Source organism: Mollisia scopiformis (assembly GCF_001500285.1).
Source record: "Mollisia scopiformis unplaced genomic scaffold LY89scaffold_7, whole genome shotgun sequence".
Lineage (NCBI taxonomy): Eukaryota > Fungi > Ascomycota > Leotiomycetes > Helotiales > Mollisiaceae > Mollisia > Mollisia scopiformis.
This window is the reverse complement of record NW_017263587.1, coordinates 566,769-578,364: the sequence shown is the minus strand read 5'-3', so window position 1 is coordinate 578,364 and position 11,596 is coordinate 566,769. Positions and strand designations below refer to the sequence as shown.

The following is an 11,596-nucleotide window of genomic DNA, read 5'->3' as shown; positions in this document are numbered from 1 at the left end:
ATGGCCACTGTCACCCTCGATAAGGTAAGTTACCGATTTGGACAGATTATCCTCTATCTCAACTGTTTCTGATTTCCGAGACATGGGTTCGCTCTGAGAGTGTGCTCACGGCGGATGGAGCTCGTCCTTCCTAACACAGATGGATATGTTTGCTGACACCATGGTTGTACTCTAGGCCTACTTCGAGACTTTGTTACGCAAGTAAGAAATATATCCCTTCAACAATCGCAGATCTTGGTACCCCTAAGAGAAGCTGCGATGGGAAGGCTAATCAACCCTTCTCTGCAAATAGAGCTCAATTCCATGCTGGCGGACTCGATTTTGCTACCCCTCTTGATATTCCAACAGTCACGATCCCCAAATCCGATCATGACAATCTGCTAAGCTCTGCTCGTCAATATGGTACGCAAATCCCCACGGCTGCGATTTGAGAGCGAGGCTAAACATCATAGCCAACCTACGACGCAATCTCTATCGAGGCGGAATTGCCGAAGAAACTCTGGCGGTAAGACTGCCGTCTTTATCTTCTAATGTTATCTATGTGCTAATGCCTTGAATGCAGATCTTGATCAAAGATGATTCCCCTGCAAATGAAAATGGCAACAAACCTACCACGATGGACGAATCAGTGGAGAACAGATCGTTCTTTGCTCAACAATCCACGGCTATGAACTCGAAGCCTGAAACTCAAGACTACACATTCGGACGAAATGCCAACTATACCCCTCGAAGTGACTTCCGGCCTCGAGAGCGCAACTCGAATGGCTTCCATACACATTCGCAGACCAATGATGATTTTGCTTTCATGCCAGATGGACCGGATGGATTCTATGATGACGGTAGTGGGCACAACGATTCTCAACAGCGTCAACAGCGCCAGCAGTACGACAAGTTTGCTAAGAGAACTGTGCTTCTTGCAAATCTTCCGGAATCTACAACTCATTTGGATCTCGTAGAGGCAATCAAAGGTGGTATGTTGCTTGATTTATATCTGCGAAGTCATGACCGGACTGCAAGCGTCTCCTTCTTGGAAGAGACTGCTGCACAAGAGTTCTTCTCTCATGTCAAGCGTCATGATCTCTACATCAAAGGCAAGAGGGTATGTAGGAATTGTTCACACCCACAAACAAATACTGATACTTCTTAGGTCGAGATTCGATGGAATGACAGGCAATTCATTCTCCCAGGACATGTCGCCAATAAAGTCTCAATTGGAGCTACCCGAAACCTCGTCATCTACAATTGCAGTCCAAAGCATACCGAAGACAAGATCCGTGAAGATTTAGAGCATATCCACAATCTTGTGGTCATCAAAGTCTCATTCGCCGGTCAGAATGTCTACATCTCCACCAACTCGGTCCACAATGCCATGTTTGCTCGAACTTGCATGATGAGTCGGTCGTAAGTCAAGATTAGCTGTCTATCTGCTAGGTCACTAACGATGATAGAATCTACAAGGGCTCCAAGATTGAATGGGACAACGATGAGTGTGCTGCACCTCTTGAACGACCATTGCAGAGCCGAAAAGAGAATATCCCACAAAAGAAGAAGGCTGCTCCGCTGATGAATCGTTTCCATCTCCTAAACATGGACGATGACGATAATGATTCTCTCGATGAGGACGACGACGAGAACGACATCAGCGGTGTCACTTTGCCCTCTGCTCTCAAAGCATCTCCCACTAGTATCGCCGCTTGAAGGGTATTATTCGCGGACTATCTCAAAAGCTTGGCCTGAGATAAGAAAGGTTCTACCTCGACTGTGTAGCCATTCGATGTTGTTTACTTATGATTCTATTCTCTTAGGTCCGGCAATGGTCTCAATCTGGCGTTCAAGGGAGTTCATATCATCGGTATGTGTGCAGGTAGTCATTGGCAGATACCCATAACTGTTATTGGTGTTTGCAAGCTCGGTATACCCAAAATTGCGTTTGATGTTTCCTGCTGCTGGCAAAAAAAGGGACGGTAGATGCATACATCACTCGGAGATAGTAGATGATTAGGTCGAGAGACTGTTAAATGAACAGACATATGGTTCTTGTAATTCAATAGTATTGCATACTGAGTGACAATGATGCTTCACGTTCGTGCACGGATCTCCAGTTGGGGTAAGAGCTTGTCGATCCTTACCCCTGAAGACCCACTACCACGGACAAGAAAGTGGGAGCGAGGCTGACGACAGTGACACGGTTTCATCCACATCTCGAATCCTCGGGACTCAGCCGCACAGCTTCCTCCATTCCAATACAATGTGATCGCTGGCCATCAGATTGGGCCTGCCGTTAATTCTCAATGCTACCATCAGACAAATGCGATGATGATGCCTGCGTGGCACCGGGATTTCGCACTCGTTCGACAGGCGCGGCGTCTGCGACCACAATCGCCTTCTCTACGATTCCGTTTGTCATAACGTTCCTCGTCGTTAGTATCATAGCTTTACAGAAACTGTTTCCTGTTGTAGCAAGTCTACAATCATCGAAATACGAAGAGCATTACCTTCCCAGCGATGCGCCTCCTAGTCTGCGACAAAAACATGCAGAGCATAATGCGAAGTCGGGACGGAGAAGGGTAGTTGGAATTACGTTCTCGGCCACAATTGCACTGGCAGCTGTGCTGGTCGAGCTGATCCTCTGCGAGTTGTCGAATACATTGAATCCCGCTGCTAGGACCTTCGCGTTGAAAGTGGTGGTTCCGACATTACTCTTCTCTCTGGTGATTCTGATTCCTTTCCTCGAATTGCAGTCTATCGTTTCTGGTTCTGGGTGGTCGTTTAAGAGACACAATGGCAGGATACCGAAGATGACATGGGCGTTACAAGCTTGCGGATTTACGACATGGCTGTTGGGCTTTTGGTGGCTTGGGAAAGGTGTCCCAGGAACTTACATCCACACAATGGCTTCTCAGCCGGGAAAGGACCTCAACGAAGCATGTTTGGAACGTGTTGGTATAATTGGAATATCTTTGATGGCCTTGTTGTCAGGGTTTGCAGCAGTCTCAGCCCCATGGCAGACATTTGGAGCCAAGCAGAAGCCGGTCACTGAAGCAGATATCAATCGAAAGCAGGCCGGTCTTGATGCTACAAATGATATGCTAGCTGCAAAACGCAGCAGACTCCGAGCTTTACAACGCAAGGTTCAGGATACACCAACAGAAGGCTTTATGACCAAAGTCATTGGCACAATTCGTGGAAGTGCTGATACTCAAGAGTTGAAAGCTCTCGAGCTCGAAATTGCTGGTCTAGAGTCAATGTCCGTCAGCTTGGCAAGCTCTCTCTCCCTACTCCAGACTCGATTTGCCTCCTCCCAGCGTGCGTCTTCTCCTCTAGGCAAAATATTCCTGACGCCGTTCGCATACGCCTTTGCTCTTTATTGTGTCTACCGCATCATAACGGTGTCACTCACCATCTTGCGCCAAGTGCTATTTCCTTCTCCAGATACAGCTTTCACATCTTCGACTACCGATCCAATAAATCGTATTCTCTCACTCCTAGCAAAGCACGTCGACCCAACGCTTGATCAGCTCGCTTGGTCCCGCCAAATCTCCTTTCTCCTCTCCGGAATTATCCTTCTCGCCTCATTCAACTCCGTCTTACAAACGTTCCATATGCTCACCAAACTCTCTCCTTCTCTTCTCTATCAAGCACAGGCAAATCTCGCTCTGATTATCGCCCAGATTTCAGCAACATATGTCATAAGTAGTGCATTGCTGCTAAGAAGTAACCTGCCCACGGAGATGAAGAGTGTGGTTAGTGAAGCACTGGGAAGTCCCCTTGAGCCAGGATTCGTGGAGAGGTGGTTTGATGGATGGTTCCTGATCGCAAGTTTGGGGACTGCCGCGGGAATCTTCATCTGGAAGAGGATAGCTGGACCGGGGGACTGGGATGATTGGGATTTTGACGGAGACATTGAGTTAGGACAGAAGCGTTCATGAATGGGTACGAGTTGCATTATTTCCTGGAATTACATGGAACGGCGATCTATTCGAAGTGTATATCACGAATTGACGCCCATACAATGGCCAAACAAGAAAAGGAATTCTAAGGCTAATATTTGTGTAATAGAAACTTCATCAAAAGGCCATAATGCAACATTCTGAGCACAGTAGGTCCATACATATCATATATAATGAGTCATGTCTACTCATGGCTACTCATATATGCAAGTTTAGGTAGACTAGCCTTGCCTAGTAGTAAATCCTACTGCACGTGATGGCTTCTTCAAAGTTCTCCTGGATTCCTCGAATTTCTCCTGGATTCCATCTGATATTTTAGGTCTTACAGACAAGTATATGTACCTTCTGTCGCTCGTTTCTATTTCTCTTTATGTTTAAGCTCTAGGACCCGGTTCTCTTCACTTCATCGACGCCTTGTGACCTCGTCTGCTTCGAATCACGGGGAAACAAAGGGCATCAAGGTCGAATAACCTCACAATACTTCGCAACGATGAAGATTGAGCCATTCCGCATCAATGTGCCTCAAACTGAAATAGACGCGCTTCGCACGCGACTATCCAGCACCCGCTGGGCTCCTGAGTTGGACAATCAAGACTGGTCTTACGGAGTCAATGGCACCTACTTGCGCGAGTTGGTGGACTATTGGCAGAACAAGTTTGACTGGCGTGCACAAGAAGCACAGATCAACAGCTTCCCACAGTTTCGCACCGAGATCGACGGCGTGCCGATTCATTTCATTCATGTTCGTGGAAAGGGTCCCAATCCCGTTCCCATCATTCTGAATCACGGATGGCCCTGGAGTTTCTGGGACTTCAAGGATGTCATCATGGCACTGGCGGATCCCGCTGCTCATGGCGGTAATCCTGAAGATGCGTTTGATGTCGTTGTCCCTTCATTGCCAGGCTTCACTTTCTCAAGCCCGGTGCCCAGGAATGGTGTAGGGTATGTGGAAACAGCGGATATATGGGTCAAGCTGATGCGGGCATTGGGCTACGAGCGCTTCGTAACCCACGGAGGAGATGCAGGGGGGTTTGTAAGCTCGAGACTGGGACATGCGTACCCGGAATCCATCATGGGTGTCCATCTGAGCTTCCCCATCTTGCCGGGTGTGCCTCACGAAGAAGCTGGTGACCCAGCCGATTTGACTCCAGAAGAGCAGGCTCTGATCAAAGGGCAGGACAGAGGGCCAGGCGCCTTCATTCATGTCATGATCAATGCCTTCGACCCGCAGACGCTCGCCTGGGCAATGCACGACAGCCCAGTAGGCCTGGCAGCATGGATACTCCTTCGTCGCCGTGCGTGGAGTGACTGCCATAGAGACGTGGAGACCAAGTTCGATAAAGACACATTGCTTACACATCTCTCGCTGTACTGGTTCACCAACAGCTTCGTCGGAACCGAGCTGTTCTGTCGAGCATCGGTCTTTCCCCAGCCCATGGCGCTCGTCAACGATATCAAACCTGAGATCAGCGTGCCGACGGCCGTTGCCGTGATGCCGAAGGACTTGGTGTACAAGCCTCGCTCCGTCGTCGCCGCGCATAGTGATCTTCGTCAGTGGACAGTATTCCCCAGCGGGGGACATTTTGCAGCAGCGGAGGAACCAGAACTCATGGTTAAAGACATCCGCTCCTTCGTTCGCCCATTGCGTCAAGGGTGATCATAGTCACCGTGGGCCACTTCATGTTTATCACAGAAGTAGCAGACGAGTCGTTCTTCCGCCTAGGCTTTGATTTATTGTTTGGTAGGATAACTTTGTACACTTTGCATTGCAAAGTATTAGGGGCATAAATGAAATATGGTATGCAAAGCATTCTTTGCACACCAAACGAATAGGTATAAGACAGAGATTTCAGACCCTCTTCCCTCAGACCAATAATAACCACTTTCCCAACCATTTATAAGGTCATGTATTGCACATTGCTACAGAAGAATCTCATCTATCTTACACTTTTCATCTACAGCAGAATTCATTGAATATCCCTCTTACTCATTGATGAGAATTTTTGTCATTGTCTCTCTGACAGAAAATTTGGTTTCTACTTAAGCTAAAAGTACAGCTGCTCATTATCCATCTTGATTGGCTCGTTGCGCTGGTTGTTCGGAAGTCCGAGCCGCTTGTTGTGACTTTCCCCACTGCCTCCTCGTGAGATTTCCGTTGACAGGTGGGCATTTTCCGGATCAAATTTTCTGAAGGAGGATCAAAGAACATATCATCATGAAGTTGTGGGTATTATCTAGCGAGTTCTGGAATTTTGGGTACTGCTCTCTTGGAGGACATCATTGCAACAAGAGTCGGCACTTATTGCCGTGAACTCAATTGGTTATTATGACAGATGTATAGTTCTGCAGTAGCAGATTTCTTCATGGTTGCATCCACATAAGCAAGTTGCTAGCATTTCGATTGGGAAGAAAGTCCGGACCATTGTCTCTCATCAGCATCATGCAAGATTCGGCATTGGTTCATGTCCATTGGAGAAGCAGAATCAAGCCTTGAAGACCAAACATTCGGACTCTTACACTGATTCTTGCTCTATGTGCGATTGTCTACTTAGCATTATCCGTCGTCGTGTTGCGACGTCAATTCTTCTTCATCTCCACAAAACTTCAATGCTAGACTCAAATGTGCAGCAAGATGATTGATATACACAATGACAAGGACCGAGACATTCTTTATCCGGCCCATTTCGCAAAACTGGTGGGCACTGACTGGATGGAAAGTAAATCCTTTCGGTGTTGTTTCACGGACGTAAGTGGTCTCCCGTAAGTTTCGGTGACCATGCTGAGGAAGAAACCCCCCGGCACCCACCCTTCAAAAGTCGGCATCCCCCAAAAATAATCTCATTCTCCTCATCAAACACACACATCAAACAAAAGGTGAGTAGAAAAATCCCCCTTTTTTCCAACTTTCGCCGTTACTGATCCGAACAATTCTAGTGGCGTTCCATTTCCCCCATCTCCGAACCCATCGGTCATCAACAACAGTCTCGCAACAAATCGCAGCGCTCCGACTATCCAAGCCTCAGCCAAGATCCCAACGGTCCGTCCCGCAACAACTTATCTTCCTGGTAATCCCATTACGAAACCCTGTTGTTGCGACACTAGCTTTCTTCGCAACTCGCTTCTCCACGTCCGCGTTCAGCACCCCTCCTTACCGTTGTCAGCTCCCCAGTGATTACTAGCGAGTCTCCCCTCTCGCACCAAGGTTTTTCGAAAACAGACAGACAAATACTTTCTTGGCTTGGTCAGCCTTGATCCTTTGATACTTACCCAAGTACTGAGCAGGCTCTCAAGTTCCCAACCTACCTTCCCCCCACGCAGCTTCACTACTTGGCCTGGTCGGCCTTGATATTGCGACAGCAGCAAGCACTGAGCGCTCCTACGAAAGAACCTCCTCCTCCTCCCTTGCTTTTTGAGTTTATTTGGCCCGGTCGGCCCCTTTGTATTAACTTCACTTCTTAAGGATCATCAAGCCACGCAGGACTTCATATTAAATGTCTGGTGCTACTTTTGACTGTAAGTCTTCCCTTTTCTTACCCCCTCGCTAACTCTATACTTCCAGTGCTATCTTTATATTCTCTATATGATATCTCTCCATCTCCTTCCATCCCCAATTCTTTCTCTCCAATTATTATTGCAAGTCCAACCCAACACTAACACCAATCCAGATGTCTCTCACAACAAGAACGAAAGTGACACCAACCCAGCCGAACACGAGGGCGTCGTCCCCTGGTACAGCGGCTAAGCTCTCCCCATCCCCATCCACCACCCTGGTCCCCAGCCCGGCCTTCTCCTCCGATTTCTCGGGCATCCGCCTTGGTATGCGTCGCTCCATCCTCTCGCGCTCCTCTTCCCGAAAGAGTGAGGGCGAGATTGAGAAGGAGATGGAGTATGCAAGGATGATGGAGCAGAAGTGGTTGGAGAGGGCTAACGATGAGGGGGTTAGTTATGCTTGGTTGTGGGTTGTTTGATTTTGGGTTTGCTATGACTTGATGATGTTTTTTGCTTGGTTTGGGAATTTGGGCTTAGACTTTTTGTGGTTTGGAAAATTTGGGAGATGGGTGGATTGAAGAGATTGGTAGTTATTGCGAGATGGGTTCTCCTCGCCATGATGATTGAAATTTAAGAGCATATTCACTTCAACTTCTCACTTCGATCCTCTCGCCTCAAAAATAGGAAGTGCTGTTCTCTTTTCTCCTTCTCTATTTCCATGTTTATCCATGATGACTTTTAACGGCAGCGTAAGCTTAGAACTTAGACCAATTGCTATAAAGGAAGACAGAGTGTCTGAGAGTAGAGCCATCATGAGAGCCTTGCCAGATGAAAGCGCACCATCATGCATAGCATGGGAGGACGAACAATGTGTGTTGTAGGTATAAGATGCAAGTGTCTCAAGATAGTTATTCATCATTACTAATTATCCGTAAGGACTGTTTTCTAACCCTGACTCGCTCGTCCTCTGTCAGTTTTCTCTCTTGTTCGATTTCTTGCTGCATCCGTCTACGATTGTGAACGCCGGTATTTAAGCCACAACCTCTGCCTCACCCTCCCTCTTGTAGCTACCGTAGCTGGCATAGCTTCCATACCCAGTAGGTGTTGGGCTTGGGGTAGCAGAAGATTTAGATGATTGTGGGTAAGAACCATATGCTATCGAAACATAAGTACACCACATCTCGAATCGTTGGATTTAGGAACACTTACATCCGTACTTTCCATACGATCCGTAGTTTCCGTAGCCTGCAGCAGCTGGCTCTGGCTCGGGAGCAGCTTCAGGGAGAGCTTCACGCTTCTCCTTGTAAGCGCTGTAAGCTGGCCATGTGTGAGTTCATGAGGTCAGAGAGAAGATACGGGAGTACGTACAACCGTAAGAACCATAGCCTGTGGGAGTAGCACTGGCAGTGCTGCTCGTTGAGGTAGTTGTGGTTGACTGTGGGTAGTTTTGGTATTCTAGCATTTGTCAATTGCATGTTTTTCTAACATGAAAAGCCAAAACATACGTCCATAAGCACCGTATGCTCCTGTAAGGCACACTGTTAATATTGCTCTTTGAAAGAAGAGAAAGATTAGTTTTGGAGAGACATACCGTAGTTGCCATAATCAGCAGGAGCGGGAGCAGCAGCAACGGTGACTGCAGAGGCAACAGCCAAGATGGCGAACTGAGAGAAACGCATGATGAAGATGGTAGATGAAATTTAAACTGGAGGTTTGAGAAAGGGGATGGAATAGGTTTAGAAGACTGTTCTGGATGGGATGAGGACTGAATGGCTGTTTTTGAATACTTGAGATGATGCAATATATAAGAGAAATAGAGCTCCAAGTGACGTCCAAAAATGGCATCCAGACCTGGTAGAGGCTGAGGTCGGCGTTTGACTCTGCTTCTCCGCTACCACCTCCAACAACACATCTCAACTGGGACCCAATGCCTACAGCCGAAGTAGTGCTCATCCAACTTGAATGCCAAGCCCGTATTCCAGAGTCTTAGACATGAAAAGACCGTATCCATATTCAACCACACTTCTGGTCGGCAGCAAACGAAAGGAACAGTGAGCTCAGCACCATGTAACGTATCTTGTCAAACGAGCCTTGACTACCGTAGCTTGACGAAGCTTCCAATGAGTGCTGAGTACCGGACCGAGATACATGGTCAAAGTCAAAGTTATTGAGTGTCTTCGTATCTGCAACTAAGCGTACACGAGCATGATAGACAAACGGCTATCGACCTAGTCGATGATGCAATTCTATCTGATGATTGAATGCTTCAATGCATAGAGCCGAGCTTAATGAAACAAAAGTGATATGACTGGACCCTTCGAGAGCTTACCTTAGTCTTACATGCTAAATGGCAAAGTTGACAACTGATGGCGAGATAGACTTTGCACACAGGATCAGTGGCTGTGTGATATTGGTAACCTTACGGTAGCGACGGAGACTTCCTCTCGGTTAACTCTCTGGACCCAGCGTCCCGGGTTCAACCTCCGAATGTCATGGTAACATTGGAAGACTTCGGATCCTGCGTCAAAGCATTAGGACAGCACAGCTTCCGCAATGCCATGTTGTCAAAAAGTTTTCCTTCTTGTCAGACAAGCCAAAAAAGTTTCTATTTTGAGAAATTCCCCGATGAGATGAGATCGAGGGGTCTTTTGACGTGATGCGGGGTAAAGTTTCCTCGTATCGGCAGTGAGCCTTAAGCTGCTGAGCCCTGCATTTAGCCGCATATCAGCCCCATACTATCAACTCGTATTTCGTTTGGGCGACGCCGGAATTTGTGGTTGTTCGGTGCTGTTGAATGCTTGAAGAAAACACGAGATTGGTGCGTCATGCCAAGGATAGATAAAGAAAGACTTGTGAGATTTTGGGATGGAAGGTTTTCTTATACCGAGTTGCCAGGCTATGATGTTGGAAGGATGGTTTAATCTTTCTCGCTTTTTGTTCTCCCTTTCCTGATGTTTGAAGGAGAGAGGTCTTTGGAGTCTTCCGCACACTTCCTCACAACTATCTCTCTTGACTTGCTTGTTTTCGTTGCAGACGAACCATATCAGAATGTCTTCCTACACTCCTCTACAAGACAAGACCGAGAACGACTCACAGCAAGGAGAAGATTACGATCATCTCCTCCCCCAAGAAGAATCTCTTCTCAGAAAGTCTCCTAGAAGGATTCCAACATGGATACTGGTCGTACTTTTGCCAGTTGTTTCGCTACTTTTCATGGGTTTTGGAGCATGGATAGGAAGTCACTGGCTTGTGGACTTCAATGCAAGATGCCTCGAACATGTTCAACATTGGTGTACGCTCTTCCCTTCATTTCCAAAATCATAAACTGACTGTAGGAAGCTCCAATTCAACGAGACGTCGATAACAGCTACCACACCGTCCTCTTCAACGGATCTTTCATGAAGCAAAATATATTTAGACAAGAAGCCGGTCCAGAAGTTGACGCTGCATGGGAATCCATGGGCATAAACTGTACTTCTTGCCCCCAATTTCCTCAACGATACTCTATCTAACAAGCCCCAGACCGCAGCATCACAATCCCTCTCTCCGACGCAGAGAAAACAGGTCTGTCCCCCTCACAAGTCCAAATCAACCCCCGCTACGGCGGCGGCTACCCCGCCAACGTGGAAGGCCTGCACCACCTGCACTGTCTAAACCTCGTCCGCCAATCCCTCTACTACAACATCGACTACTACCGCGCCCAAGGTACCGGCGCGTTTGTCAACGAAGAGCCGATCCTGCGGCACCACGTCTCGCATTGTCTCGATATTGTGAGGCAGCAGTTGATGTGTCAGCCGGATACGGGGATGCTGGGACAGGTGTGGTGGGATAAGGAGGCGCCGAAGGCGTTTGTGGATTTTAATACGAGGCATCAGTGTAAGGATTTCGAGGGGATTAGGAGGTGGGCGGAGGAGAGGCAGATTGGGGAGGTTGTGCCGGGGGATTTTTTGATGCCGCCGAGGAGGAGGGAGGATGTTTTGGATAGTATTCCTTGAGGGGGAGGAGGTGGATGGTTGATTGAGCTTGATGTTTGAGAAGCTGTTGCGAATTGTGGGATGAGATGAAGAGTAGAAGAGTAGAAGAGTAGAAGAGTAGAAGAGTAGAAGAGTAGAAGAGTAGAAGAGTAGAAGAGTAGAAGAGTAGAAGAGTAGAAGAGT

The 11,596-nt window shown here is 47.6% G+C and overlaps 6 protein-coding genes across 6 annotated transcripts; 5 read left to right on the top strand and 1 right to left on the bottom strand.

Annotated features, from left to right (window-relative positions):
- LY89DRAFT_666691 (uncharacterized protein) lies at positions 1-1,698 on the top strand (the record flags this gene model as incomplete). The annotated part of the gene is made up of 6 exons (XM_018212929.1): positions 1-24; positions 249-402; positions 453-505; positions 563-1,099; positions 1,148-1,401; positions 1,449-1,698. 6 exons carry the CDS (start codon positions 1-3, stop codon positions 1,696-1,698), a joined length of 1,272 nt encoding a protein of 423 aa, XP_018074197.1.
- A 498-nt stretch (positions 1,699-2,196) lies between these two features.
- LY89DRAFT_682681 (uncharacterized protein) lies at positions 2,197-4,098 on the top strand. Its single transcript, XM_018214544.1, has one exon. It carries the CDS (start codon positions 2,292-2,294, stop codon positions 3,927-3,929), a length of 1,638 nt encoding a protein of 545 aa, XP_018074196.1. The 5' UTR covers positions 2,197-2,291; the 3' UTR covers positions 3,930-4,098.
- An 86-nt stretch (positions 4,099-4,184) lies between these two features.
- On the top strand, positions 4,185-5,772 carry LY89DRAFT_462759 (microsomal epoxide hydrolase). Its single transcript, XM_018207696.1, has one exon. The coding sequence runs from the start codon at positions 4,441-4,443 to the stop codon at positions 5,605-5,607; it is 1,167 nt and encodes a 388-aa protein (XP_018074195.1). The 5' UTR covers positions 4,185-4,440; the 3' UTR covers positions 5,608-5,772.
- Positions 5,773-6,365: 593 nt separating this feature from the next.
- Positions 6,366-7,732, top strand: LY89DRAFT_462796 (uncharacterized protein). Its single transcript, XM_018207697.1, has 6 exons — positions 6,366-6,696; positions 6,767-6,824; positions 6,885-6,987; positions 7,112-7,191; positions 7,242-7,443; positions 7,655-7,732. Exons 1-5 carry the CDS (start codon positions 6,571-6,573, stop codon positions 7,361-7,363), a joined length of 489 nt encoding a protein of 162 aa, XP_018074194.1. The 5' UTR covers positions 6,366-6,570; the 3' UTR covers positions 7,364-7,443; positions 7,655-7,732.
- A 600-nt stretch (positions 7,733-8,332) lies between these two features.
- LY89DRAFT_682678 (uncharacterized protein) lies at positions 8,333-9,253 on the bottom strand. The gene is made up of 5 exons (XM_018214543.1): positions 9,031-9,253; positions 8,945-8,965; positions 8,808-8,894; positions 8,649-8,756; positions 8,333-8,594 (listed from the first exon to the last, which is right to left on the bottom strand). The coding sequence occupies exons 1-5, from the start codon at positions 9,116-9,118 to the stop codon at positions 8,470-8,472; spliced, it is 429 nt and encodes a 142-aa protein (XP_018074193.1). The 5' UTR covers positions 9,119-9,253; the 3' UTR covers positions 8,333-8,469.
- Positions 9,254-10,487: 1,234 nt separating this feature from the next.
- LY89DRAFT_695483 (uncharacterized protein) lies at positions 10,488-11,434 on the top strand (the record flags this gene model as incomplete). The annotated part of the gene is made up of 3 exons (XM_018216765.1): positions 10,488-10,731; positions 10,779-10,910; positions 10,962-11,434. 3 exons carry the CDS (start codon positions 10,488-10,490, stop codon positions 11,432-11,434), a joined length of 849 nt encoding a protein of 282 aa, XP_018074192.1.
- Positions 11,435-11,596: the final 162 nt, after the last annotated feature.

Bases quoted from the DNA above. Each gene is read 5' to 3' on its own strand.
- LY89DRAFT_682681 (XM_018214544.1), top strand. From the start codon at position 2,292: ATGCTACCATCAGACAAATGCGATGATGATGCCTGCGTGGCACCGGGA.
- LY89DRAFT_462759 (XM_018207696.1), top strand. From the start codon at position 4,441: ATGAAGATTGAGCCATTCCGCATCAATGTGCCTCAAACTGAAATAGAC.
- LY89DRAFT_462796 (XM_018207697.1), top strand. From the start codon at position 6,571: ATGTGCAGCAAGATGATTGATATACACAATGACAAGGACCGAGACATT. The intron at 6,825-6,884 runs GTGAGTAGAAAA...GAACAATTCTAG, and splicing joins ACACACACATCAAACAAAAG to TGGCGTTCCATTTCCCCCAT. The intron at 7,192-7,241 runs GTCAGCCTTGAT...CAGGCTCTCAAG, and splicing joins ACAAATACTTTCTTGGCTTG to TTCCCAACCTACCTTCCCCC.
- LY89DRAFT_682678 (XM_018214543.1), bottom strand. From the start codon at position 9,118: ATGCGTTTCTCTCAGTTCGCCATCTTGGCTGTTGCCTCTGCAGTCACC. The intron at 8,966-9,030 runs GTATGTCTCTCC...TGTGCCTTACAG, and splicing joins TGCTGATTATGGCAACTACG to GAGCATACGGTGCTTATGGA. The intron at 8,757-8,807 runs GTACGTACTCCC...ACACATGGCCAG, and splicing joins AGGCTATGGTTCTTACGGTT to CTTACAGCGCTTACAAGGAG.